Source organism: Thermomyces dupontii (genome assembly GCF_041956625.1).
Source record: "Thermomyces dupontii strain NRRL 2155 unplaced genomic scaffold VTN31scaffold_1, whole genome shotgun sequence".
NCBI classification, from domain to species: domain Eukaryota; kingdom Fungi; phylum Ascomycota; class Eurotiomycetes; order Eurotiales; family Trichocomaceae; genus Thermomyces; species Thermomyces dupontii.
Genome location: NW_027192307.1, coordinates 522,668 through 549,579, shown reverse-complemented (window position 1 = coordinate 549,579; position 26,912 = coordinate 522,668). Strand labels below are relative to the sequence as shown.

Below are 26,912 nucleotides of genomic sequence, written 5' to 3'. Positions count from 1 at the left end.
TTATTTACGTCCTACCGTACCTAAGATACCTACCATGTATGAGCTGCCACCTACCAGCACAATTTTCCCTACCCCCTGTGTAGCCTCCAGCGCCTGCCTTCGCTTGGGTCGGGAGATGGAAAGCTGGTTCAATCGCAAACTGGAAGTCTTCAATCATGTTCGAAAGGCCCACGAAGATACATCTGGGGTTCAAATTCACAGTTTGTCCTTGTTCATCAGGATATCAGCCCTCGAAACTCAATGCTGGATGCTGCTGGGAAACTCTGGTTAGTTGACTGGGGCTTTGCTGGCGCCTAACCTCTCGCGTTCGAACAAGCAGCGATTGCCTACAAAGTCATAGTTCCGGAATTCAATACAATGATCCTTGATTTTCCTTCCAAAACACCTTGTTCAATCTGTCGAGGTACAGCTCGCGATTGTTTCGTCCATTTGTTACAACAATTGCCACATGTGCAACAGCATATTGACTCCTTCGAGTTCAGTCAATAATGAATCGACCAGAAGCAGGGATAACATGCACAGTCTGCCTCCTGGATTGGCGCGAGACCTGAACCATCGGATATGGGACTCGGAAGTCAGTCGGAACCCGTTGAGTTAGGGTTGAGGATAACCTAGGGTTTAGGGTTAACTAAGTTACAACCCCGAAGACCACGACGCGCAGTCGCGCACTTGTCACATGTGAACTGGCAGCGAGGGGCTACCGTGGGGTGGATTTGGGGTTAACCTCATCAGGAAAGAGACGTGGTATTTTTTTCTCTTCGCTCAGTGCACCAAAACAAAATTTTTTTTCTACATGCACCCCTCGCCTGTTTTTTCTTGAATTCTGAATCTTCTTTTCTTGGTGGATCCTGGATCCGTTCCTTGAGATCCTGGTCGCCAGTCATTGGGTTGAAGTGGGAAGAGCTCGGGAGAATTCCAACCCTCACGGCTTGGGTGTTTGTCGAACACTTTCACCTGGATATACACTGTCGCAAGGGTCTGCGACGCTGAGCGTCGGTTTCTTTCTGTTTTTGATTAGTATCTGTTGTCTGCCATGGATCAGCAACGATTCCTGCAGCAGCTCCAGATCATTCTGGATCGTGAGAATCCCTTCCCTCCACCTTCTGACCGTCGGCGGGCAACTGACCAAGAATTCGTCTGTGCTGCACAGCTGCCAACGGAAACCTCAAGGATGCCACCAGCGTCTTGCAGAAGGAATTTTATGGCAAGCCCGAGGCCTTTCCTTTTTCTGCTTCAGCTAGCCACCACTCATGAGGATGCCAATCTCCGTCAACTGGCAGCCGTCGAGGCCCGCTCTCTCGTCGGCAAACACTGGCTGAAGATGACCGCGGAGCAGAAGCCGCAGATCCGGGAGCAGTTATTGCGCGCCATCATGGGCAACAACAATACTGACCTCGTTCGCCACGCCATTGCCCGTGTCGTATCCTCCATCGCAAAGATTGACCTTCCCGACGGTGAGTGGGCGGACCTGCCGCAATTCCTGGTCCAAGCCGTGCAAAACGGAAACAAGGATGAACGGGCGATTGCGGTGTACATCTTCTTCACCGTCCTGGAGTCGCTCGGGGAGGGTTTCGAGGACAAGTTCAAGGATCTGCTTGTTCTCTTCAGCAAGACCATTCGTGACCCCGAGAGCGCTGAGGTCCGCATCAACACTTTGCTCGCTTTGAGCAAACTCGCCATGCACCTCGACTCGGATGAAGACGAGGCTGCGGTAAAGGCCTTCCAGGAGGTCTTCCCGTCCATGGTGGCTGTGCTCAAGGATGCCATTGACACGGGTGACGAGGACCGTATCATGCAAGCGTTCGAGGTCTTCCAAACGCTTCTCGGCTGCGATCCTCAGCTCATGAATGTCCATCTAAGAGACCTTGTCACCTTCATCAACGAGGTCGCTGCGAACACCAACTTGGCTGAGGATACCAGAACTCAGGCCATCAGCTTCCTCATGCAGTGCGTCAGGTATCGGAAGCTGAGGATTCAGGGCATGCGCATTGGCGATCAGCTTACTCGTACGGCGCTTCACATTGCAACAGAGCTTAGCGATGATGATGACGACGACGAGATCACGCCCGCACGTTCCGCATTAGCTCTCCTTGACATCCTTTCCCAGAGCCTGCCTCCTAGCCAAGTGGTCGTGCCTCTGCTTCATTCTTTGGGCCAGTACTTCAACAGCGACAACCCCGACTACCGACGTGCTGGTGTCTCCGCTCTGGGAGTTTGCGTTGAGGGTGCTCCCGACTTCCTCAGCACCCAATTCAAGGAGATCTTCCCTATGGTTCTCCACTTACTCAACGACGCGGAGCCCAAAGTCCGTCGGGCCACGATGCTCGCTGTCGCACGTCTCGCCGATGATCTGGCCGTGGATGTCGGTCAGGAGCATGCTCAGCTGATGCCGCTGCTGATCCAAAATTTGGGTACTGCCATGGAGAACTACAAGGGTGAGGAAAAGGGCCCGATAGTGGAATTCATGAAGGCCGCAATCGGCGCTATTGATTCGGTTTTGGACGGTCTCGACTCGAAGGCGGTGATCCAGTATCAAGATGGACTGGTTCCTCTGTTCCACAAGCTTTTCCAGCACCCTGATTTCAAGGTCAAGAGTCTCACCGCCACGGCTCTCGGCTCCCTGGCATCATCTGCTGGAGAAGCTTTCTTGCCGTACTTTGAGAGTTCGATGCACCTTCTGTCGGAGTATTCGATGAAGAAGGAGAACGAGGAGGAGCTCGATCTGCGTGCTAGCGTTATTGATGCCATGGGTGAGATGTCTGCTGCTGCAGGTCCTGAAAACTACAAGCCCTACGTCCAGGCTCTGATGAACGCCTCTGAAGAAGCTCTTCACCTCGACCACTCCGGTCTGAAGGAGAGCACATACATGCTGTGGGGCGCCATTTCCAAGGTGTACGGTGAGGAGTTCAAGCCGTTCTTGGACGGAGTCGTCAAGGGCTTGTTCGAGTGTATCGAGCAGGAGGACACCGACGTTGATATCGAGCTGGGCAACTCTGCCAAGGATCTTGTCGGAAAGGAGGTTACTATCGGCGGACGTAAGGTGAAGGTGGCTGCCGCAGATGACTCCGACGAGGACGGTGGCATCGAAGACATTGATCTCGATGAGGAGGATGACTGGGAGGATTTTACGACGGTCACTCCACTTGCTCTGGAGAAAGAGATTGCCATCGAGGTGATTGGCGATGTCATCAGCCACACAAAGAGTGCCTATCTGCCGTACTTTGAAAAGACCGTCGAGCAGCTGCTACCTCTGATCGAGCATCCTTACGAGGGTATTCGCAAGAGCACCATCAGCACGCTGCACCGTGCCTACGCTACTCTGTTTGCGCTGGCCGAGGAGACTGGTCAGATGCCTAAGTGGCAGCCGGGTCTGCCGCTCCAGGTGCAGCCGGCCCACGAAATCAAGAAGTTCGGCGAGATCCTGATGAAGACGACGATCAAGATGTGGTCTGAGGAGGCTGACCGGTACGTATTTGCTACATGTTTTGCCCCAATGCCAAATTTGTACGATTGATGCTCTGCGAACCGGGCTAACTACGAGTCATTTAGCACTGTCGTCTCGGATATCTGCGCACACTTGTCTGAGAACCTCCGATACACCGGTCCTGCACTGATTGCTGATGGAGAAGTCCTTCAAGAAGTGGTCAAGCAAGTGGTCGCCTTGATTCAGAAGAAACATTTGTGCCAGGAGGATTTTGATGAGGATGAGGAAACCAAGGAGATGATGGAAGAGACCTCCGAATTCGACTGGATCGTCATCGACCGGGCATTGGACGTCGTTTCTGGTCTCGCTGCCGCACTCGGAGGAAGCTTCACTGAGCTATGGAAGATTTTCGAGAAGAGCGTTCTTCGATTCGCGGACAGCAGTGAGAACATCGAGCGGGCGACGGCCGTCGGCGTTCTGGCAGAGATCATCACCGGCATGAAGAATGCCATTACCCCGCTTACCGGCCAGCTGCTGCAGCTTCTTCTGCGTCGCCTGTCGGATGTGGATCCGCAGACCAAATCCAACGCTGCCTACGCGGTTGGCCGACTGGTCGAGTTCAGCGAAGCCGACGCGGAGATCGTCAAGGAGTACCCAACCATTCTGAGCAAGCTGGAGCCATGTCTCGAGCAGCAAACGTCGCGTCTTCCCGACAACACCACTGGCTGCCTCAGCCGGATGATTCTGAAGCACCGCGATCAGGTCCCGATTGGCGAGGTGCTTCCGGCGATCGTGAAGATTCTGCCGCTGAAGAACGATTATGAGGAGAACGATCCTCTCTACCAGATGATCTCCCAACTCTGTAAGTCTATCATAATTCTGTCTGCAGCGAGGTTCCTGGAGCTAACACATGGGCAGACAAATGGGAGGACCAGACCGTCGGCCAGCTCACGCCGAACCTGGTGCCCATCTTCCAGGAGGTTCTCAGCGATGAGCAACAACTGGAAGATGAGCGTCGTCAGGAGCTGATCGAGCTAGTCCGATACCTGAACAAGGCCCAGCCTGGCATTGCGCCATGGATCGATCAGGTTGCCTAGGCAGATAAATCGTTTTCCCAGAACGAGTACGAAGGCCTGGAAAAAAAGAACCATAATGCTGACGAATTGATACCCCGGCACGATCATGATCCATGTGTGGTACATTGTATTGGAGAGAACCTCTAATAGATGATTGCTGATTAGTTGGTTAATAAATTTAACTTTGATTACCTGGAAATGTGTGCTTCAACGGCGGGGATAAGTACTACTCGCCAAAACTCGGTTGAATTCAGAGTCACTGGCCAAGGAGCCGAGTCCTTGCAGAAAATCTTTGCTACTACTGTGGTCCTGCACAGATATCGTCAAGTAAACGTGACCAGAGGACCGAAATGGACAACAGGGATGAAATCTATAACATGGAGTTTAGATTTGCCATACATCAACGACCAGGTTCAGGCTAAGAGGGATGGATGCATTGGATGTATGCGCCGATGGTCAGATCTGGATATAGATCTGAATCTGATCGCTCGTGAATTGTCGTTGACTTTTTTCTAACCATTCGATGGCATCTTCTATGCCATGAGATCGCCTTATGTCCCATCACTTTTTGAGATGTTTTTCTTTAGTTAAACTTTTCTACGCAAATTTCGAAATGATGAAGAATGGAAGTGCGAATAAAGACATGAGTGGACTTTTGCCCTACCATTCTGATACCATATGAGCGAGCTTTCTAGGGTTTATCCACCCTACTGATCTGGCGTTCCCCAGGAGCTACCGCTAGAGAAGATAGATGCTCGACAATAGTAGACCTCAGAAGCTTTCAATTGCGCACCTGCGCAGTATCATCGTCGACTAAAGGTTCGAGTTGTCAGCAACAGTAGTATCCTAGTCTACACTAAACTTTCCTCACCTTTCAACGTTCAGTGTTTTTTTCCATTGACAGAAGTGGAAGAACCTGAAGACGAACAAATTTGTCCAAGATTCAGCATCCCTGCAAGATTCGGATCAGAAACTCCAGTCGGTTGAATTCGACTCATTTCAGTTCAGCCCTCACTCTCGGAGCCAAAACAACGCCCGTCCGGAGTACAGAGTTCGGTTGGTTTGATTATCAAGCAGGTTGATTATCAATCCAACTTTGCCCGGTTGGTCGTCAGTCAGTGATCAACAGGACAGGGGACGCCAAGATACCGCAAAAATTAGGTACCTACTAATAGTAGTTAGTACTAGTTACTATTCATCAGCCCTATTTTGGCGCCATATTGTCAACTGGCAACAACATTCCAGGCACCGTGTCCAAAGCATGCTGCACTCTGCAGTAGTGATTGTGGCTGCTCGTATTTTTGCCGTGGCTTCTGTGTCCCTTTGGTGATTGATGTGTGTTAGTTACTTAGGTAGTAACCTGATACAGTAGCAGGTCAGGTTGAAAAGAGACATCGAAATGATTGAATAGTTGACAGTCTGGGGAGCTGCATGGCTTGCATGCATCAGTGGAAGGTCGCAGAACACATGGAAAGTGTCAATGATCAAAATGTCCACTGAGGTCTTCGGCTTGCAGTTGGTTGATTGAAGGTTTTCACATTGTACTATAACTAGTATAAGTGCCTAGGTAATCATTGTCGCCGAGATTGTCTCCAACTCCAGCTCGTAATCTGACTTCGACGATAACCTATCCAGTGTAGCCCCTGCATTTACATGACCAACTATAGTATGCGGAATGCACTCGGACTTTGTGACAAATGTATGTCGACTCCAGTAATCAGATCGCTTTAACGGCACATCAACATTGGGTGTCCTTCGGACTTTGCACTCTGTAATTATTAATCATCATACCCATGGTTGCCTATGCCATGATGCTTTGCCGACGGCCAAATCCATGTGTCCACGGTCTGAGCTTTTCCAACCCTAACAATACTCCAAAGTCCGGGGCACGGCTCGGCTTGCCGACCTAATCTCCGCAGGCAGATTCTCTAATCTCCGTCATTGTCATGGTCAACTCTGAAGTATGAATATGGGGGGGAGACTCACGGTCGACACGGCCAGGACTTCAACCAGCATCGTCGGATCAGATAGAGAAGGAAAAGCGCTCTATACACATTCTAGCGTTGCATACTCATCATCGGCACGTACAATAATTGACGAACATGGCTCCTACAGCGACAAAACAGTGGACTGTCAAGGGTACGGGTGGCTTCGACGACCTTGTCTATACCGAAGCTTCCATTCCATCCGTTGGAGAGAATGATGTTCTGGTGCATCTGCGTGGTGCCTCGTTGAACTACCGTGATTTGATGATTCCAAAGGTGGGTTAGACCGCCATCCCCCTTCCGTTGATGCTGGATATTGACGTGCTTGCCCAGGGCTTTTACCCATTCCCAATCAACATCCCCGTCGTTGCCGGCTCTGATGGCGCTGGTGAGGTCATCGCCGTCGGGTCCAAGGTCACCCGATGGAAGCCAGGCGATCGAGTCGTCACTCTGTTCAACCAAACCCACTACTATCAGCCCGTCGATGCCGCCACCGTCAACACGGGCATCGGTGGGGCCCTGGACGGCACTCTGCGACAGTACGCCGTGTTCAATGAGAACGGCCTCGTGCGCGCCCCGAGCAACCTCGACTATGTCGAGGCATCGACGCTCACCTGCGCTGGCCTGACGGCTTGGAATGCGCTCTTTGGGTTAAAGCCACTGAAGCCTGGCCAGTGAGTGCTGGTGCAGGGAACTGGTGGTGTCAGCATTTTCGGACTTCAGGTGCGATCTATTCCTCCAGTCTCTGGCTAGCAGAATAAGTAGGACTGACAACAGGGCAAACAGTTTGCTGGCGCTCGAGTTATCGCAACTACGTCCTCGGCTGAAAAGGCCGAGATCCTCAAGAAACTCGGCGCCGACCACGTCATCAATTACAAGGAGGACCCGAACTGGGGTGAGACCGCACGCAAGCTTACTGGCGGCGTGGGAGTTGACCAGATCCTGGAAGTCGGCGGTCCGGGGACGGTCGATCAAAGTATCAAGGCCGTCAAGTTGGATGGAGTGATCAATATCATCGGCCTCCTTGGTGGACCGGGGGCCAATAGCGAAGCCCGAATTCTTGATGCTTTGAAGCACCTTTGCACATTCCGGGGTGTCTTCGTCGGCTCCAGGGAGCAGATGGAGGATATGGTCCGAGCCATTGAGGCGAATAACCTCAAGCCGGTCATTGACAAGGAGGTCTTCCCGCTGGAGAAGACTCGGGAGGCCTACGACTACATGTTGGCGCAGCGTCATTTTGGAAAGATTGGGATTGCGATTGACTAAGGGATCTATTGATAAGGCTGATACGAGTTGCATGTATATACACTTGGGTAGTGTGTGAATAGTACATACTGCCAATTGGATACTATCTCTTCAGCACGGCAGTACGATCTGAGCAATCTTATCTGCCTTCGCTAGGACAGTCTGTATTGACCGTATCCCTGTTAAGATGATCATGTCCAAATCATGTGGTGAAATTCCTGGCTCCGGACATGGCAAGTTGTGTTGAATTTCTGGTGCATGCAGAAGAGTACCCGGAGAACTGACCAAAAAGACTTTGACTAACCCGACGATTGTCTGTTGCTTAGTTCTGCTTTACTTGCACCACGCAGTGGATGGGCACCGTCCCTCCAATTTATGTACATGAACTGCGAGTGACAAAGATCCAGACAAAAGTGCACGCAACCATCAAAGAACACACAGAAAGGAAAGCAAATATATTTAGGGTTAGGAGGAAGATTCTCACAGGAACATTTGTAGACCAAAGCATAGCTAGTCGATAACAACTGCAAACTCAAAACGGTCTTTTCGTACAAATTGGTCCCACGCTTCACTGCTCATACAATTAACGATATCCGATCTGACTGGCCCTCCAGCCGAAAATGAGTCGGATGAGGCCGAGGATAAGCCCATAGAAGGCCAATACAAGGGGGACGATTTTCGTCATAAGATTTCCACGCTAGGTTGTCTTCAACGAGCGGGTCTCGTAGTGTAACGGTTATCACTCCGGATTCTGATTCCGGCAATCTCGGTTCGATTCCGAGCGGGACCTGGAAACAAATTTCTTTTTTCTCAGCCCAATCGTTTTCCATTTTCTGACTGCTAGACAGGTGCCAACGAGGGGCCTTTTGTTTTTTTTGTCTCTTGAATGCTTGGACCCTGACACAGTGTCGTTGGTGGAATCATTGTGTTGTTAATCAGGGCCAATATATGCTTTCAAGTTGAGCGATGCCCCGCGTGAGTCTGGACTCCTGCAGCTGAAACCGAGAGATTGGACTCGATATCCGCGGTCACTACAATTACTTACCTCGCAGTTGTACAACGAAGTTCCGGGATTCAGCGTTTGGAATCGTGAATCGTGCATTGACCAGGATGGGATTCGCGTCGGAACGCGCCGCCGGTACCTACTACGTAATGATGAAATCCACAAAGGAGAACCTCCAGTCATCGAGTACAATTGAGCAGAATCAGAGAATGCTCTCAGTCGAAGATCTAATGGATTTAATGCCACATCATGCCGGATGACGAATATAGCTAGCTATATTACCCATCAAAGGAATTCAGGCGCCGTCTCGCTCCTTCAACAACTCAACAATGTGCTCATTCAACCAATATCCTTGCAGCTGCTCTCTCGACATGTTCTTGGCTCCGTCAATCCATCCTTTGCAGTTGTCCGCACCGCAATTGCACTGGAACGGCTGATCCATCTCCCACTCCGTGCTGGGGTAAAAGAAGGTCACGGGCTCGCCTTCCCTGAGCGGCCGGTCGTCCACCACCCGGACTTCCATCTTGGCCATGTCGAACACCACGGACGGACGGCACGAGTGGTTGCAGTAGACGAGGTCGGAGTTGAGCTCAATGTGCTGGGTGCGGTTGATCTGCACCGTGGTGTATCTCTGCTTCGGGACGATGCTGGCACCGGTGATGCGGGCGAACAGGGCGCCCGCGGGCAGGGAGACGCGCGAGATGGCACCGGATGCGAAGGGCTTGTCGCTGCGTTGCACGTACAGTCGGTCTGCTAGGAGAGCAGCGGATTTCTTCGACGCCTCCACGGTGGTATCATTGGGCCTGGAAACGAGATCGGGTTCGGCGATGGGAGCCATTTGCGAAGGCTTGGTAGATCAAATTGGCTTTCTATAATGACACAAACAAACTGGCTGTCGCGGCGAGGGGTTCTTGATCTCTATCCAATGTTGACTGAGTAATTACGGAGGAGTGGACTCTCTTACTCATATACTCTACGGACGAGATGTCTCCATGGATCACCCTCTCCAAAGCGGGCCGCTGTCGAACCACACAGTAACCACAGTTGTCCCGACAGACCGAAACCGTAAACGGAAGAGTTCATTTCTCAGACCACGGTAAAAATCAAGGTTCTCGTTGGCTCGAAGCAGAGGAGCGAGAAAAAAAAATAATTGCGCAGTGTCATCCGTTGGCTGCAATCAGATATTGGGTCCCTTCCCCCCCCTCCCCGCGAGTATTTTGTGAGAATCCTCCTTTGTACCGAGGGCCGAAAGGAACAAGCGATGGAGCGAGGGGCAAGCTGTCCGAAGTCCGTGACGAAATTCAACCATTGCGTTGCGAATTAGAGTTGAGCGAACTTACCGTACCTTCCAAAGGAAGTTAGATACTGGCTCAGTGAAGAGATCGGCTTAACTTTGTATGGTTAAGTTTGAAAAAGAAACTTCAACCGAAAAGTCCGCGGCTGTTCGCCGATTCCGCTTGCCTAAATGCCTCGGCCTCATGTAAGTAAGCAGTAAAGTACAGGATGTTGAAGATTCATATGTTTTGGCAAGCAGGTAAAGGGCGAGGAAGGTGGAAAAGGTGGAGGTACAAGCCGCGGTCAGTCATTACGAGGAGTAAGTCAATTGTCAAGGAACAAGCACATGGTATCAGAATTTTATTGCATTCTTCATATGCTCCATCACAGTGTTTATAAATCGGCAAGACTCCGTATGCGTCATGCTCAATAATCGCCCCTCGAAGGTGGCAGGTGGGATGAACCCACATCAGGATCGCAATGCTTCGAACCAAGAGATCGCTTCAACTTCCATGCCCAACCCACTCCTTTGAAGTTGAGTGGTCGCAGGCTGGAAACATCTTTGGTGTCTGCGTATCACTTGGAGTTGGGACCGCCCACTGATACTGCACGCCATAGTTGAATCGATATTTGTCCTGGCCTTCATATCATTCCAAGGATCTCGGAATATCGATCAATCCATGACACTCGCAATGTCGCTCAGGTTGACGAAAGACAGACAACACCCGTCACGACTCACGCCTGCTCTTCCGTGTCTTGTGACTGCTCGTCCTTCGGCCTCAGCTCCCACAACCTCGTGGCAAGCTTCTCATGACCGACAAAATTGGCAATCTGGTAAGGCAACCAGCGTTTGTTCCCCGCTGGTTGGTTCGGATCGGCCCCGGCGGAGAGAAGCCGCTCTACAATTTCCTCATGCCCCGCCGACGCTGCAGCGTAGAGCGCCGTGTATCCGTTGTAGTAACAACCCGGGGCATTGACATCTGCTCCCGCTTCTAGCAGCCGATTCACAATATGGAGGTGACCACCCAAAGCAGCAGCCTGCAGCGGAGTCAAAGCTTGGTATCGCATCAGAGGCGTGTTGACTTGAGCTCCCTTCTCAAGCAGTAGTTCAACCAATTCGAGGTTTCCAGTCCCCGCTGCAGCTTGTAGAGCAGTTCGACCAAGGTTATGGCAGGCCGGCGCATTGATTTCCGCTCCTTTGTCGAGTAGAAACTTTACGACATCCAAATGCCCCCCTTCTGCAGCCGCCTGCAGAGCAGTGCGGCCGTTGTACCGGTGTGCAGGGCGGTTGAGTTCTGCGCCAGCATCGAGGAGTCGCTTGACGATCTCCAGATGACCTCCTCCTGCCGCTAGAGCCAATGCAGTCCTTCCGCCATTGTTTCCACCGGGTGCGTTCACGTCGGCGCCAGCTGCGAGCAGTTTCTCGACAATGGTGGCATGTCCGTTTGCTGCGGCGGCTTGCAACGCCGTTTGTCCCGACCAGCCATGCGGCGGCTCGTTGATATCCACACTGGGGTCTTGGAGCAATTTGATCACGGTGTCAAGGTGTCCATCGCGTGAGGCTTCTTGCAGCGGCGACCAGACATTCTCGTCCTCGGTTCCGTCGGCCTCCTTGAGTTCCTCGAGCTTCTCCGGCGTGTTGAGGATGATCTTGCCGTTTTTCCGCGGTTTGACCTTTGGGGGATCGTCACTCAACGACCGCAACATTTTTCAAGATTCTGGATGCAATGCAGACCTCGTCGTGATCAGGAAATCTTCGACGTCGCGAAATGGCAGTTTGTAGTCATGATCTTAGGGCAGCCATCGTACGGGAGGAGGGAGGGGGGATATGTGCACTGCTGAGGGATTATTGGGTGTGTCGTAGTGAGTCGGGATGGACAAGATTGATCACCGAATGTTTGTTTGGTTGGCTACGGAGAACCAAGGAAAAGAAAAGAAACACTCTGCAGCTGATGAATCAACTTTGGCACGAGGCCCTTGGCCCCTGATTGATAGGCTTAATAAATAAATCCAGAGTGACAGTCAACGTTTTAATCACTCAAAGCCATGTCAGAATCATTTGCATTTCTGTCGACACTCGACAGCAGTAGGCTTTTGGCCTTCATTCATTCCTCCGATTCAAAATAACCAAGACAAAGCCAGAAACTGCCCAGTGTTTTGCCTTCATATCGTGAGTCCAGGACTCCTACTACCTGAAAAGGAGAAACTGAACTTGTTGTAGTGCCAATTTGCCCCTCTTTTCACCCAATCTCTGATGAAGCCGACACGATAACCCTTACGACTTTGGTTGATTCTTGTTGGTGCGCTTGGCTCGCCTAGCTTGAATGGCTTATCGCGCCATGGGACGGGATATTGGCCGGGGGCACTTTGGACCGAGTCCACCACCCCCGCGAAAAGCCGGGAAACTCCTTCGCGGGCCGGCCAATGTCGCATGCTCTCAAAAAGTCAAAAAGCCGAGCATATCCTATCGTATTCCCCTTGCCAGTTCCCCTGTTCCATGATCGGTTGTATGGTGCTGATCGCGGTGTTGGCATTCGATCGTGGGGAGGGGACTTCGCCGGGCAGTTGAGACGGACTGCCTCTCGTCATGTCGGTCACGACGACGACTGCTACTCGTTCGTCGAGCCGTGGCCCCAATCTCCATGGACCGCCGGGTTTTTTGAGTTTGAACTCTGCCTCGTCCTCTGGTCAATCCTCAGATATGTCTCCGGTAACCGAGTCTGTTGAGTCTTCGATGGACCTGACAGACGCCTCCGCATCACATAGCCCTGAAGACTCGTCCCAGACGACAGCAGCCACGAACAACAATACCAAGCCAAAGCGCGTTTCGACTGCATGCGAATTCTGCAGGAAACGCAAGAAGAAATGCGACTTTCGATATCCGAATTGTTCGGCCTGTACCCGGGCCGGCGTTGTTTGCACTGTTCTCACGCTTGGCCAGCCTGTGTCGAGTCAAGGCGTGCCTCGCGATCAGATCGAGAATCTCCAGAAACGGGTCGAGTGGCTAGAGCAATTATTGCGAACAAAGACCGGAATTGATGTATCGGATCGACCAACAGGTAGTGTTGTAGATGACGACGAGCAATCACTTGATTCATGGTATCAAGTGCCGCACTTGATGGCACAACCTCGCGCAGGGATCGGACCGAGCGCCCAGGAAGATGCAAACGATGGCTCCAATGCGTCCGGCGAAACGATCACATTACCCCCGCTGGACAGTGAGACCTTACCGAACATCACGGAATTGTTCCGTGACAAACTCGAAAACCGCCGACATCCTCTCGCTCGTCCACGCCCGTCGATCATCCCGCCAGTGCGGCTTTTCACGTCTTGGGAAGAGGCGGAGCAGCTGGTGGAGGAGTATTTCGAAGGTATCGGGGTGCAGTATCCTTTTCTCAATCGAACCGAGTTTATGCGCAACATGCGCCGGATTTACCAAGGACAACCTGTATCACCGGAGGCCCAGAACTCTTATCATATCACCATGGCCATTGCCATTCTCACGACCACTTCGGACTCGAGTAAAGCCACGGCGTTCTATGCACTGGCTCGGGAAACCTTGGCACCAACGTTGCAGAACGAAGATCTTATCGCTCTGCAAGCGCTGCTTAGCATGGCCCTCTACTCGGTCTCCTCGCCATCGGGACCCAATTTGTGGCAGATCATCGGAGCTGCCATGCGATTAGCAACGAGCCTGGGCCTTCATAAGAAACGACCGTCGCCCACAACGACAAAAGGCATGGTAGAAGATGAGATGGCCAAGCGGGCTTTTTGGAGTCTGTATGTGCTCGACCGGGCCACTTCCGTCACACTCTTCCGTCCATTGGGCATCGCCGACGAGGACATCACGGTCGACTTGCCGCGGGAGCTGGACGAGAATTGGGTCGAGGCTCCAGGTGCTTGTCAAATGTCCATTTTCATACAGGTCATTCAAGTGCGTCGGATTTTGTCACGAATCTACCGATGCTGTGAGTACTACAGATTACGCATGGATGGATCGTGCATCAAAGCTAATGTGTCACGCAAAGTGTACACTCCGCAGTGCCAGCCCGGCAGCGATATCAAAATGATCCTTGATGGGTTCCGGAGAGAGCTGGATGAGTGGAGAATGTCGGCACCTTTTATCCCAAGCTCTCTGCTCTACTCGACCAGCTACTATGATTTCCTCTACCACACCACGATGCTCCATCTGTACCGGCCGTCATCGCTGAACCCAACGCCCGACGAAACATGCATCGTCGGGTGTGGCGACTCCAGCGTCCATGTAATCGAATCCTACTGGGAGAACTATGCGGCCGGCAAGATCAAATGGGTGTGGGCCACGCTGTGCTACATCTATTCCGCCGGCGTTACTATCCTCTGGTGCCTTGAGCAGAATGTTCGTGCCATACGGCAGGGCCGACCGCCACTCTGGGACAATCCGCACGCCGTTCAAACTATTGACGCAACCCTGATGCTACTGGAGCAATTTGCCAGCAACCGCAGTGGAGCGGATCGATTCGTCAGCCAGTTTCGACGACAGAGCGCCCAGGTCCTGGAGCGAGTCGCACAGGTACAGGCATCCATGGAGCAGCAGAATTGCCAGAATATGACCGAGCCGGTTATTACTACGCCCCCGATGGATCCGATGTTTATGGACCAGATCCTTTACTCATACAACTGGGTCGGCCAGGAGGTTGCTTCGTTTTATGCATTGTGAGTCGCGTTTCCGAATGAACATACCACAGCATGTCGTTTTTCTAGTGTTTACTTTGGCTTGCGGATATGGCGTTGGCTCGGTGATGGTTAGAGAAAGGCCGGATGCATGATGCAGTATTGAATTCAAAGCAATGAACTTGAAACCACTCCCGGACCATCTTCATTTGGTCAAATCAACGATGGGGAATTGTCATTGGCCATATTCTTGGAGGATTTAGTGAATCAAGAAAAGCGAGCTCATTGGCAGATAACAGCCCGGCTAGCTCAATCGGTAGAGCGTGAGACTCTTAGTTCCTGGGTTCATCTCAAGGCTGCGGGTTCGAGCCCCGCGTTGGGCTTCATTTTTTTTTCCTCCTCCTACGGAGTACTCCGTTATAGTCCGTACCACGTACGACTCTCACACGGGGTATCATGATATTTCAGAGCCAACATTCAGTGTGTGGAGCACGATACTGTAATCAATGGGGGCAGAAATGGCAGACATGTGGGTAGGAGAAACAATGCCAACAAAATCAGGATAGAAGCTTCGAACTGCTGAAAGCATAACAATCCCATTGATATCTACAGTACCCACATGACACCAGTAAAACTATCCAAAGAATGCCTACTACTCCGTACACCAGGAATCAACGGAGACTTGGAATCTTTAACCGCCACCGCTCATCATCCCGGACCACATCATGGCATGGATCCCTCTTCGTCGATCCACCTCACGTTTAAGCATGACCAGACAGGTCGCGACGACAACGCTCTGATCGATCTCCTTAATCGAATCCTGATCGATGAGCAATAACCCCCCATTGCCGGCGTCCCCCTTCGAGGTGCCGGGTGTCCGCGTCTCCCTTGATCGCACGAGTTCAGCGAGAATCTTCCCATCACTGTCGCTGTTGCTGTCGCTGCCGCTGCCGCCATTGGGGCTCTTCCGCCGCAAGACGAGGAGGTTAGCTTGCTTGCCAGTCTGGGGATCCTTCCGCTTGGCATATCGCCATTCGAAATGCTTCTCAGGACGGCCGTCTAGTGCTGGGACGATGAAGTCGGTTGCTCGGGTTGTCCAATGAGTCTCGACCTTTATGGTAGGAAGGGAATCTTGATCCTCATTTTCGTCCTGCTCTTCCTTCCCCGAGAGGATCTTCAGGACTGGATCCTTTCCGGGACCGAAAAAGTACCTTGACTTGATGAGCGTCTTGCCCGATTGATCAACGAGGACCGCGTCGCCGAAACGGCGCTTGTGCCGCTTTGAAACATAGACGGGTTGATCCGTGTCGACATCGACGATGGGCACCTCGAGCTGCGTGTCTATAACGGGCAGGAACTGGGGCTTGCGCACGAAACCAAGGCCCAAGGCATCGATCCGGAGTCGCCGGCATGGCACTGGCGCAGAAGACGGACTGAGGGAGAGGAAAGTCGTTATGTCCGGGTACTTGGTGGAGCCGGTTCCAGAAGTGCAGATGGACGAACGGTCCACTTCCAGCTCGCTGCTCTCGGTAGGAATGGATTGCTTCTCACTAGGGGTAGTATGGTGCGAGGACCCCTCTGTTGGGATTTCAGAGTAGGGGGGTGGTGGGTAGTAGTCTTCCCCTTCGTTTATGATCGGAGGAGGCCGCTGAGCGTAGGAGGGTTGACGGGTAGTATTGGGATCGCGTGGTTGAAGCTTCTCTTCCATGATTGCGATTTGATAATTGACTGATTGAAGATTCTGATGTCTGAGTGATGTATATGACCCTCCCCCTTCTTCGAGGGGACAACCCCTTTTATAAACCTACTGAGCACAAATACGAATCTTGCTTATTTTCCTAGTCCGGTAACTTCTTCCAATACGAAACGCCCGATAGCTCTCGCCATTGACCACTCTGCACTCCGTAGTCGTCAGCAAGCAAAAAAAAAGCATTGGCTTAGTCAAGAAAGGATACCCAGGGCTGAGCCTGAGGTTGAGAAGAGCCGAATCATTCGACGAATGGGTGTCCAGCCCTAATTGATGATCTCTGCGGAGACTAACCGCATTCGGAAATCTCGTATTGAGCTCGAAGCTCCACGACTGGATCCAGAGGCAATGTACTCGGCAGTGCCAACAAACCATGCGAACTGCTTCGCCCAACGCCCATTCTTGACATATTCACTACTGTAATGGTGTCTACAGTACTCGTCCCAGAGATCGCAGTTGCCTACGATTACGGAGTAGAACGGCAAGTCGCCTGACAAGGAATCACGAATTTCTCCCGTACAGAGTACTCCGCAACCCATCGTGATTACCATACAGAGTAATCTACTCGTACTGGCGATAAGATAACGAGATACGGAGTACGGAGTACATGTGACCATGTCGGGGAGCTAAACTTAATTAGGCCAAGTCGTATCAAAAAATAGGCTTATCACGTGGATCACATGCCTCCTTTGTCATATCTATCTTGGCAGTTGGCACGGGCCGGAATTTCATGCTTTTCCGATTCTCTTGGCTTTGCTCACCGCCTTCGGTGACAGCGTCAACAGTTCGCTCTACCCCGCGAGCAAGGCCGCGATCTTGATTGAAGTCAGGGGTTGAATTTGCCTGTTGTCCGGATCTTCTTTGGATCGTATCGGATAGGGATTGATACCGATCACAATGGGGTCCACGGTGGAGATTGCGTCCTCGTTTATTGAGGGAGCCCCGCCAGGAGAAGTTCGTCTTACCAATGTGATTGTTTACTACTACGTTCTACGGACTAAGAGTGCTGACGAGCATTGGATACAGCTTGGCGACGTCGTTGCTGGTAAGATTGCTCCCAAGACGCTCTTTTCCTGCTCGATCAGATTGTGCGTTCTCTGCTGACACGGTGCAGACATTAGAGCCCTAACGTCTGACGGACCCGATATCATCCCGTCCCTGGAGCCCGCTTTCCGAAAGTACAATGAAACCCAACTTGCAACCGTCAAACTGCCAGGAAGCAGTCAGGAGGTAGCACTTTCAAATTTTGGGAAAAAAAATTTGAACGGGCGTTGATCGGGGAACGCAGGTGATTGTGAGCGAGTTCAACAAGTTGGACGATGGGCGGTATTTCGACGTGGAGAGTTCGACATCTTTCGAGTTTGATCACGTCACGCAAGTACGTCTTGGATCGAAGCATGAGAAAACAACGTTCAACTGAGGGAGGGATCTAGAAAGCATCGGCCGTTCAATCGCATCCGCTGGAATCCCAGAACGCGGAATTGATGTACGTCTCCCCCTTTCAGCCCCGTCGTCCATGGGACTGCATCTGACGGGGTGTAGAAAATCACTTCTCAAGTCTTTGTCGAACCATGCCAAAGAACACTACCCCAACTCATCGTACGGAGTGTACCCGATTGAGAACGATTCGGCCATTGCTCTGGTCTTGGTCGCCAATCGTTATTCCCCGAATAACTTCTGGTACGCCCCCAATCTCTCCTTTGTGTCACCGGACGATTTTTTCTTATCTCACATCTTAACAGGAACGGTCGATGGCGCGCTATCTATCAGATCCCCGTCTCAGCATCGTCGACAACGATCACCGGAACCATCAAAGTCGATGTGCATTACTATGAGGACGGCAACGTTGCGCTAAACACAAAGAAACCCATTTCTCTTTCCGTTCCGTCGTTGACCGCGTCGGCTGTCATGTCCAAGATTTCCGTGGCGGAGCGCGAATATCAAGAGGAGTTGAATCGGGCGTTCAGCCGGTTATCGGAGGACGCGTTCAAGAGTCTCCGCCGTCAATTGCCGGTCACGCGGCAGAAAGTAGAGTGGGAGAAGGTTGGTGGGTACCGACTGGGACAGGATATCGCCGGTGGGCGTGGCCGATGAATAAGTTACCTGAATCCTGTAGTTGAATATACCAATCCACTATTTTGAGTCATAGGTTGGATGACCTGATCGTAATTATTACTGATAGAGAATTACACTGCAAACGATTCATGCAACGCAAAAAAGAAAAAAAAAAAAAACCCTGTGACAAAACAGACCGGAAAAAACTCCTCAACTCCTCGCCCGCTCTTTCGAAAAATGCATGTGAATAAGCAATGACTGGAAGAATGGTCAAAACCCCATGACTAAAAGCTCACTCAATGCTCATGTTCATCAAGCCATCATTGGTCTCGTTCATGCCCTGCAAACCAACGCGCTTCAAGTTGCTCGCCGGCCCAGAGGCCATTGACGATTGGTTGAGCATAGGACTACTCTGCGCACTGACACCGGGAGACACCGCGCGTCGCTTGAACGATTCGGGATCCAAGTCATCTTCCCGACGCCGCTTACGGCGGAGCTCCGTTGCGTTGGTGGGGTTACCCGACTGCGTGGATGGTGAACCGCGGCCGCCAACCGGAGTGATGGTCGACTGTGGAGTGTCCATGTTCACATCTTCGCCGGCACCGGACGAGTGCGTTGACATGGCTGCTGACGGCGGTGGGGTTTGGCATCGATTGTCCAACGATTCCCAGAACTTTGCTCCTCCAGAAGAAGTACGACTTGCATGGCTGGGGCCTTTATCGCTGGAGGTCAAGCCTTCCAACTTTTCAAATGGGAATGCCGTCTCATGAGCAGGGACCCTTGGGTCACTCTCACGGACTTGCCGAATAACGTCGGCTTCTCGCTTGGCTTCACTGTCGAGCGGCGCGCTCTCTTCCATGAGTTCGGCGCGTACCCGAGCAAAACTCTTGGGCTTGGGCTATAGACAAATGAGCCGTTTGCATGAAGAAGAGCTCGCTAACCATGCAACTTACAAGAAGATTTCCCCGTCTTGTCACAGGGCGCTTGATCACACCGCGAGGGCTATCCGCACGCGAAACATCCGACGAACTTGTGGTAGTTTGCGCGACTTGGCTTTCATTGTCATCGCTCATATCCGACAGGTGAAGTTTTGTGAGTACCTCTCGCGCAAAATACCCTCCACCGGAGCTTTCACTGCTTTTCAACACTGGGGGCGCCGGGCTGAGCTTCGAGCCATTCCCACTAGTCCTGGAGCCATGGCGGCTTCTGCGGCCATTGCGAAAGCGCGCTTGCTGGAAACTCGGTGTGTTTGGAACAGCCGGAGAGGTACCCCCAATCCAGTCGCCCAGTGGATTCTGCGCAGCCGGCGCCCCGAATGGCCTTGCAACAGCGTCACCAATCCTATTGGCTTGTGCCACCAAAGTAAATATCCCATCATCCCTGTCATTCATGGAGTCATCGTCATCGTCATCGTCGCTGCTGGAGGTATCCGAATCCATCATATTGACGCTGGAAAGCGAGCTGGCCACGGTCCGGTCGGCCGAATGGCTGTGAGAATTATTCCCTGACATTCCCGGTGATCCAAATGTGGATGACATGGTAGACCGGCGCTGGGGAATGTTCACTCCGCGTCCGCCGACAGTGGGGGATGAGTCGGGCGACGACTCGGCCAGTGTAGAGTGATGTAGATTTGTGGAAGCGCGCGAGAAATCGAGCCCTCGTGAGCGGCGAGGGAGCACCGAGGCAGGTGATCCATAGATCTGAGCGGAGTCCAATTTCGGAGAAAGAGGGGCACGGTTCAGTGGATGGGAGGGACTAGATGTTGCTGATTGAGCATTTTGTCGCGACTGAAGCTGCAGGGCTGGCAAAGACGTCTTCTGCGGCGTTAACGGATTATTGGTGACGCCTAGGTCATCTTTGGCCATTCGTTGTTTGTCGGTGATGGTGATGGATTGTAGATCCAGGCTCGGCTTAACTGCGTCTGACAAAGAACGTGATTTGGGGGATGGCTTGGAGCGTTGTTGAGGGGAAAGGATGCTGCCGCCGTTTTGATTCGCAGAGCGCTCTTCTTCATTGCCTGGCAGATCCCGTGGTTGATAGCTCCGCTGCCAGACAGATTCCGCCATAGCACCCGACATCGTGGGCCCGGAGTCGCTCGAGAAAGATGGCGGAGGCACCGAAGTCGAGGCCGACGCGTCTGACATGGTATACCCGGTCCAGGTCTGACGCGCAGATCAACATCTAGTTCGTAACTGTGGCCATCACCGTGCTCTGGAGATCGAAGGCATTTCCTGAACACGCGTTCTTGGTTGTCGGGATTGAGTCGTCGTCTCGAGTTGTGTCAGGTATTGAACATTGCCAGTATCTGAACGCGTTTAACCGGGCGGGAATCAATGCTTGTAGCAAGCGCGTCTCTATCAACTTAACCAAGTCTCTCGGTTGCTCGTCGCCTCTCTGATTCTGGCGCATCAAGATGTTGACGGGCGCAGCCAATCATCCACTCCCACTCTCAATCAGAGGAGCCCCGCAGCGGAACGCGAACACGACCGCTTCAAAAAAAACGGGAAAAGTGACGTAAATTACAGGAATCGTGCAATTGAAAATACTGAAATGAGACTAGTGGTAAGAAACTAATACAACCATGTATGATTCGTGTCATGCATCCGCTTCCGCTGGATAAAATACGGAGTATACAACATGCATATCACGTGACGAACCAGCGTCGGGTGTTTGCATCACCTGTCATCTCTTGGATCGAGCGTCCACAGATTCCCAACTGGCATTGGACTTGTCGTTCATAACCGGTGTATCAGATCGTGTGTAAGGACCCTGCTCGGAATCTAACGTTTCAAATGACCAGGCCGGGGACGGTCCGTGCATTGACGGTGGCCCAAGCGAGAACTCGTTGGTGTTGTTTGTCTGAGGGTAATGGCCATTGGCATAAGGAGATCGAATATGATGCGACGGAGCGATATCGTCAATCTCCAAATCTTGGTTTTTGAGGTCTTCGGCCTTTAGCTGGCGACGGCGGCGGCGAATGATGAAGACCACAACCAGGATCGTCACCAGGACGACCCTATCAGACGCCCTCTTCATCAGCATCATGATACCTCAATGAACAGAGTGGAAGAAGACCACAAACCCTGCCAACACGACCCCCGGAATCACGGTCAGCATCGTCTGGTCGACGGGCTTTTCGCATTCGGCACCGCTGTCGCCATCTTTACATTCTCGGCGGAGGATGTGTCGAAGAGCTGCCATGACTGTAACCGTAAACCGTACGAGCAAAGTCGACTGTAAACGAGTGCAACGAGCCAGCGTTTGGAAATGTCGACAGCGAGTAGATCAAGTAGTAAAGAGCGACTCAGTGGAACGATCCTCGCATTTTTTCCCCTTTTTTTTCTGACAGGAGACTGTAGAGAGTGAACTGGAAAGCACGAGAAAGGAACAGAAGTGATGGACTGTGGCTGTCACCAAAGGGCCATTCTCCTGCAACGAAGAACGATATGGTTGTCTTTGTCGTTCTGCTCGTCCAATGATGACTGGTCAACTCTCCAAGATGCTACGCATGCCCCCTTACAATCATCCATGAAACACCTGGACGTGCCTAGTCCGAATTCAGCTAGAGAATCCTTTGATCCTTGTCCCCCAGCCTCCCCCAGAATGCCGATAGCCGCCAGATCCGATGGAGATAAGCCCCAGAAGGCCAGGACCAACACATTACTTATTGTGTTGGTCACCAGCGGGTGAACCCTGCATGCATTCAAGATATATCTATATACGCATGTTATTATTGAGTGATTCGGGCTTTCGGCAAGCAGAAAACAGCCCTAGGCAGTCAGCCTCACGCAATACATACTGCAGCTCAAGCATTGGCACGTGATGCGTATGGTTACTCACGCTGTAAGCCCGTCACGAATCAGTTATTCGACGTACGGAGTATTGATAGTTCACTATCATGAATTCTTCATTTGCCATAGCCCATAGGAATAGCTGGTCGCAAACGGCCAGTTTTTGGTGATGAGTGCAGATAGAGTTCAGTTACGAAGGTACGGAATATACTCCGCAGTACCAGTACGAAAGACGGATACATACTGATAAGTTGTGTACCCTGCCCTGGAAATACAGATGTACAAGCTTGTCTTGGCATATATGAGTTTTCACTTGAGCCTTCGAATGCATGAAATCTCTGAATGCAGATCCTTGGACCTGGACTTGGAGCCTTGAACTGCTTGGAGGCTCGGAGCCATGAACCCGATGCCAGCGATTCAGCAGTCGTAATCAGGATGGATGTTCTCGTACGAGCCTCGTATTGTATCATAAAATTGTCACGGCAAGTCACGTGGCAGGCACAACCTCATCAATAACCAATCAAACCAAAGACACTCGACGTATTGAACGAAACGCGAGTTGGTACTGGGAACGAAATCAAACGTCCATTGGACGCGTCGCAACTCTCTACTCATCTTGCTGAAAGCCTAGAACAACATGGCAGAACAAGGCAATCAAATCACCGGAATCAGATTTCCAAACGAAGGAGAGTCAGATTCCATGGCCATTTATTAAAGGACTAACTATCGAGCTGAACGCTTCATCCGCGTTCATCTTCATCTCATCCCGACGAGTTCAATCCCCATCGTGCATCCCTACCTTACCGATTCGACCGCAAGTTCGGATTTCGACGAGCAAAACCTATTCTGTGGCGTTAGTTGCGCACTTGCGCAAGCTTCCATGGAGCAAAGTTCATTTTCAACGAGGGCCGAAAGGCCTGAAAGTGACGACCGACCCAACGGATCCCCCATGCGGAGCCGCACAAGAGATCCCATGGCATTGGGTTTGAATTCAACGCCCTCTTCCTCTCCATCCAATCGACTTCCTCTTCCATCTATGGCCAGATCATTTCCGTCCTCGGAATCTCGATCAGATCGCAAGCGCCCGCTTGACCTGGGCAACTCGAGTGACTCCGACTCAGCGAAGCGGAGAGTACCTGAAAACGGCTCAGCATCAGCGTCGCGATCGCCGTTAGCGCGCAATTCTGCGAATGAAACTACATCGGATATTGATGATGAAATAGATGAGGATCTCCGAAAGTTTCTCGGGTTCGATGCCGATGAGGACCTCGAAGCGATGCGGAAAGAGCAACTGGAGGCAGAGAGATGGCTGAAGGAACGTGCAGAGCAAGAAAAACGAGATGCGGAGTTTGCACGGAGTCTTCAAGAGGGCTGGCGAGATCTCGGACCCTCCCGCATGTCCCCTGTTTCCTCCGATTCCAGCCGACAATTGCCCTCAACAATGGAACCGACAAGGGCTCCAGAACAGCCGTCCCGCTCAGGGGGTATGGACTTATTGGATCGTTCGTCGTCCCGTTCGATTCTTGGGTATCTACAGCCTACAACAGCTCCAGAGCAGCCTCCCAGTACAGTGGGTGTGGAGCCGCCGGGCCGTTCTTCGTCCCGCTCGATGCTTGGGTATCTCCAGCCTACGAGTACTTCACAACAAGCCGCTCAGACAGCGGGAACGCATTCATCAGACCGCTGGTCATCTCGTTCAGTCCACAATAGTTTTCTATCCGGGACTCAGAATCCCACAACTGCAGAATATCAACCATCCCTCACAGCTGGAATGAATTCATCGGGTCATTCGTCGCCCGGCCCAATGATGGGATATTCATTCATGCAATACCAGCCTTATACCTCCCAATCTTCAGGTCAGTATCGCAATGCCTCAACCACGAGCAGCAATGACAATGAAATCGTAGAGATCTCGCGGAATGATTTTCTGAACGCTACCCGGAGGGAAACGTCCCAGCCTCCATCCTCAAAGGCACTTTACATCACTCCATCTTATGATTCTTATCGGGCCCCTGCGACTTCTGGCAGCTCTTGGAAAGCGGGTGGCCCGTCTGGGAATCACTCCTATTCCTTGAGTGGCTTTCCCTCCAGTGGCTCTTCCAAGGACAGCTCTTTCGTGGACGGCTCTTACATGAGCGGCTCTTACTGGGACAGCTCTTTCCTCGACAGTTCCTACTTGGGCGGCTCCTCCACGCTGTACAGTTCGAATTATTGGGGTGGCGCCGACAGGAAACAAACTGAACAGGAAATCAAGGAGCTGCTCGAGAACATCTCTTCCGATGATGTTCTTCCGCCCAAGGAGAAGCGTGAAGAAACCCCTCCGGCGTTGAAATATCAACTCCTCGAGCACCAGAAGATCGGTTTGAGTTGGATGAAACGCATGGAGGAGGGCCCGAATCATGGCGGAATATTGGCAGACGACATGGGTCTCGGCAAGACAATGCAAGCAATTGCGCTCATGATGGCACGGCGGTCCACGGATCCGCGGCGCAAGACGAACCTTATCATTGCTCCAGTCTCCTTGATGCAGCAATGGAAGCGTGAGATCGAGCAGAAGATAAAGCCTGAGCACAAACTCCAGGTGTATATCTTGCACGGTGAAAAGCGAGGCGCCAAGTTTGATCGGCTCAAACAGTATGACGTGGTTCTAACGACGTTTGGAACGCTGGCGGCCGAGTTGAAGCGCTACCAGAAGTATGCCGAACAGTCTTCCGCCAGATTGGCTGCAGCACAATCCGAACTTCCAGTTCTGGGTCCGGAATCTGCCTGGTATCGAGTAATCGTTGACGAGGCACAATGCATCAAGAATCGGTTGGCGAAATCAGCGCTCGCTTGCTGTCGTATTAAAACCACCTACCGGTGGTGCATGACGGGCACGCCGATGATGAACAACGTGGAGGAGTTGCACTCACTGATCAAGTTTTTGAGGATCCCTCCATACAACGATACCACCAAATTCAACCAAGATTTCACCAATCCACTCAAACATGGGCCGTCGTCGCCTGCGTACGAGAAGGCACTCCAGCAATTGCGGGTTCTGCTGAAAGCAATCCTTCTCCGACGCACAAAGGATTCAAAAATTGATGGCAGACCGATCTTACAGTTGCCACCTCGGATGACGGAGAAGGTTTACACAGTCTTCAGTGAGGACGAGAAGGCTTTTTACAATTCATTGGAGACTCGAACACAGATCCAGTTCAATAGATATCTGGAAGCCGGAACGGTAGGCCGGAATTATTCGCACATCTTGGTCCTGCTCCTTCGCCTTCGACAAGCATGCTGCCACCCTTTCCTGATCAAAGACATTGCTGAACCCACCGCCAGCTCCGCGACTAAGGATGATGGAGTGGATCTCGTTGAGAATGCAAAACGATTTGATGCGGACGTGGTTCGGCGATTGAAAGAGAATGAACCCCTGGATTGTCCAGTGTGCATTGATGCAGTCGAGAATGCCGTCATTTTCTATCCTTGCGGACATGCGACCTGCGCGGAGTGTTTTGCACGGATCACGGATCCGGCAAATGCCATTCGACAGGGCCTCAACGACGGCCAGGCGGAGGCCAAATGTCCCACCTGCCGCGCCAGGATCGATCCGAAACTGATTACCGACAAAGCGTCATTCAAGAAGGTGCACGCACCCGAGACGCTCGGGGACGGGGCCGAGTTTGAGCCAGCCAACAAGGCAAACGAGGGCAATGACGGAGGCCCAGAAACCGAAGACAAGGAGAAAGATAATGACGATGACGATGACGATGATGATGACGATGACGACGACGATGACGACGACGATGACGACGACAATGATGTCGACGGACCGAGTCAAAACAAAGGCAAAGGGAAGAAGCCCAAGACGATCACCCTGGGCATGCGGCGCAAGGAAGCAGGGAGAAACGCAGCATCGAAGCGCAAGTACCTAAAGAATCTGGAAAAGCGGTGGATTAGCAGCGCCAAGATCGACAAGGCGATGGAGATCCTTCAGGAGATCCAGGATGTGGGCGAGGGCGAGAAGACGATCGTCTTCAGCCAGTTCACCTCCCTGCTAGACCTGCTGGAGATCCCCATCCGGCGCAAAGGCTGGCAGTACATGCGGTACGACGGCAGCATGCGCCCCGCGGAGCGCAACGAGGCCGTGATCCGCTTCAGCGACGACCCCAACTGCAAGATCATGCTCGTCTCGCTCAAGGCCGGCAATTCGGGCCTCAACCTCGTCGCCGCCAGCCAGGTGATCATCTTCGATCCGTTCTGGAACCCGTACATCGAGGATCAGGCCATCGACCGTGCACACCGCATCGGTCAGCTGCGTCCCGTCTGCGTCCATCGGATCCTCGTGCCGGATACGATCGAGGATCGCGTGCTGGACTTGCAGAATCGGAAGCGGGAGTTGATTGAAGGGGCACTGGATGAGAGTGAGGCCCGCAAGGTGTCGAGATTGAACTTGCAGGAGCTGAAGTATCTCTTTGTATGTGTGCTTTTTTCTTTCTTTCTTTTTCCATCCAACCTCTCTTCAGCCAAATCTCGATCACGGATGCTAACTATTATCTTCATTTAGGGTGTCCGAGATAACTGACCCGACTATGATCCCTCGATGCTACATACCTGCTTCTCACGTACATACGTTTTTTTCTCTCCTGGGCGGCTGTTTGAAATTTGAGATAAAG

General features: G+C 52.0%; 10 protein-coding genes and 2 non-coding genes across 12 annotated transcripts; 7 read left to right on the top strand and 5 right to left on the bottom strand.

The window, feature by feature from the left end:
- Positions 1 to 1,201: 1,201 nt before the first annotated feature.
- On the top strand, positions 1,202 to 4,521 carry VTN31DRAFT_208 (uncharacterized protein; the record flags this gene model as incomplete). The annotated part of the gene is made up of 3 exons (XM_069402208.1): positions 1,202 to 3,465; positions 3,550 to 4,286; positions 4,343 to 4,521. 3 exons carry the CDS (start codon positions 1,202 to 1,204, stop codon positions 4,519 to 4,521), a joined length of 3,180 nt encoding a protein of 1,059 aa, XP_069263064.1.
- A 2,081-nt stretch (positions 4,522 to 6,602) lies between these two features.
- Positions 6,603 to 7,163, top strand: VTN31DRAFT_207 (uncharacterized protein; the record flags this gene model as incomplete). Its single annotated transcript, XM_069402197.1, has 2 exons — positions 6,603 to 6,761; positions 6,819 to 7,163. 2 exons carry the CDS (start codon positions 6,603 to 6,605, stop codon positions 7,161 to 7,163), a joined length of 504 nt encoding a protein of 167 aa, XP_069263063.1.
- A 1,285-nt stretch (positions 7,164 to 8,448) lies between these two features.
- VTN31DRAFT_t21 lies at positions 8,449 to 8,520 on the top strand. The gene has a single exon. It is a non-coding gene; the product is annotated as a tRNA-Gln (tRNA).
- Positions 8,521 to 9,028: 508 nt separating this feature from the next.
- Positions 9,029 to 9,571, bottom strand: VTN31DRAFT_206 (uncharacterized protein; the record flags this gene model as incomplete). Its single annotated transcript, XM_069402186.1, has 1 exon — positions 9,029 to 9,571. The coding sequence occupies one exon, from the start codon at positions 9,569 to 9,571 to the stop codon at positions 9,029 to 9,031; it is 543 nt and encodes a 180-aa protein (XP_069263062.1).
- Positions 9,572 to 10,743: 1,172 nt separating this feature from the next.
- On the bottom strand, positions 10,744 to 11,715 carry VTN31DRAFT_205 (uncharacterized protein; the record flags this gene model as incomplete). Its single annotated transcript, XM_069402175.1, has 1 exon — positions 10,744 to 11,715. One exon carries the CDS (start codon positions 11,713 to 11,715, stop codon positions 10,744 to 10,746), a length of 972 nt encoding a protein of 323 aa, XP_069263061.1.
- A 994-nt stretch (positions 11,716 to 12,709) lies between these two features.
- VTN31DRAFT_204 (uncharacterized protein) lies at positions 12,710 to 14,707 on the top strand (the record flags this gene model as incomplete). The annotated part of the gene is made up of 2 exons (XM_069402164.1): positions 12,710 to 13,976; positions 14,037 to 14,707. 2 exons carry the CDS (start codon positions 12,710 to 12,712, stop codon positions 14,705 to 14,707), a joined length of 1,938 nt encoding a protein of 645 aa, XP_069263060.1.
- Positions 14,708 to 14,959: 252 nt separating this feature from the next.
- VTN31DRAFT_t22 lies at positions 14,960 to 15,044 on the top strand. The gene has a single exon. It is a non-coding gene; the product is annotated as a tRNA-Lys (tRNA).
- Positions 15,045 to 15,352: 308 nt separating this feature from the next.
- Positions 15,353 to 16,369, bottom strand: VTN31DRAFT_203 (uncharacterized protein; the record flags this gene model as incomplete). Its single annotated transcript, XM_069402153.1, has 1 exon — positions 15,353 to 16,369. The coding sequence occupies one exon, from the start codon at positions 16,367 to 16,369 to the stop codon at positions 15,353 to 15,355; it is 1,017 nt and encodes a 338-aa protein (XP_069263059.1).
- Positions 16,370 to 17,305: 936 nt separating this feature from the next.
- On the top strand, positions 17,306 to 18,502 carry VTN31DRAFT_202 (uncharacterized protein; the record flags this gene model as incomplete). The annotated part of the gene is made up of 7 exons (XM_069402142.1): positions 17,306 to 17,362; positions 17,435 to 17,453; positions 17,523 to 17,638; positions 17,697 to 17,786; positions 17,842 to 17,894; positions 17,951 to 18,088; positions 18,151 to 18,502. The coding sequence occupies 7 exons, from the start codon at positions 17,306 to 17,308 to the stop codon at positions 18,500 to 18,502; spliced, it is 825 nt and encodes a 274-aa protein (XP_069263058.1).
- A 253-nt stretch (positions 18,503 to 18,755) lies between these two features.
- On the bottom strand, positions 18,756 to 20,607 carry VTN31DRAFT_201 (uncharacterized protein; the record flags this gene model as incomplete). Its single annotated transcript, XM_069402131.1, has 2 exons — positions 18,756 to 19,361; positions 19,417 to 20,607. The coding sequence occupies 2 exons, from the start codon at positions 20,605 to 20,607 to the stop codon at positions 18,756 to 18,758; spliced, it is 1,797 nt and encodes a 598-aa protein (XP_069263057.1).
- Positions 20,608 to 21,145: 538 nt separating this feature from the next.
- Positions 21,146 to 21,664, bottom strand: VTN31DRAFT_200 (uncharacterized protein; the record flags this gene model as incomplete). Its single annotated transcript, XM_069402120.1, has 2 exons — positions 21,146 to 21,479; positions 21,546 to 21,664. 2 exons carry the CDS (start codon positions 21,662 to 21,664, stop codon positions 21,146 to 21,148), a joined length of 453 nt encoding a protein of 150 aa, XP_069263056.1.
- A 1,626-nt stretch (positions 21,665 to 23,290) lies between these two features.
- On the top strand, positions 23,291 to 26,821 carry VTN31DRAFT_199 (uncharacterized protein; the record flags this gene model as incomplete). Its single annotated transcript, XM_069402107.1, has 3 exons — positions 23,291 to 24,110; positions 24,162 to 26,713; positions 26,804 to 26,821. 3 exons carry the CDS (start codon positions 23,291 to 23,293, stop codon positions 26,819 to 26,821), a joined length of 3,390 nt encoding a protein of 1,129 aa, XP_069263055.1.
- Between the last annotated feature and the right edge of the window lie 91 nt (positions 26,822 to 26,912).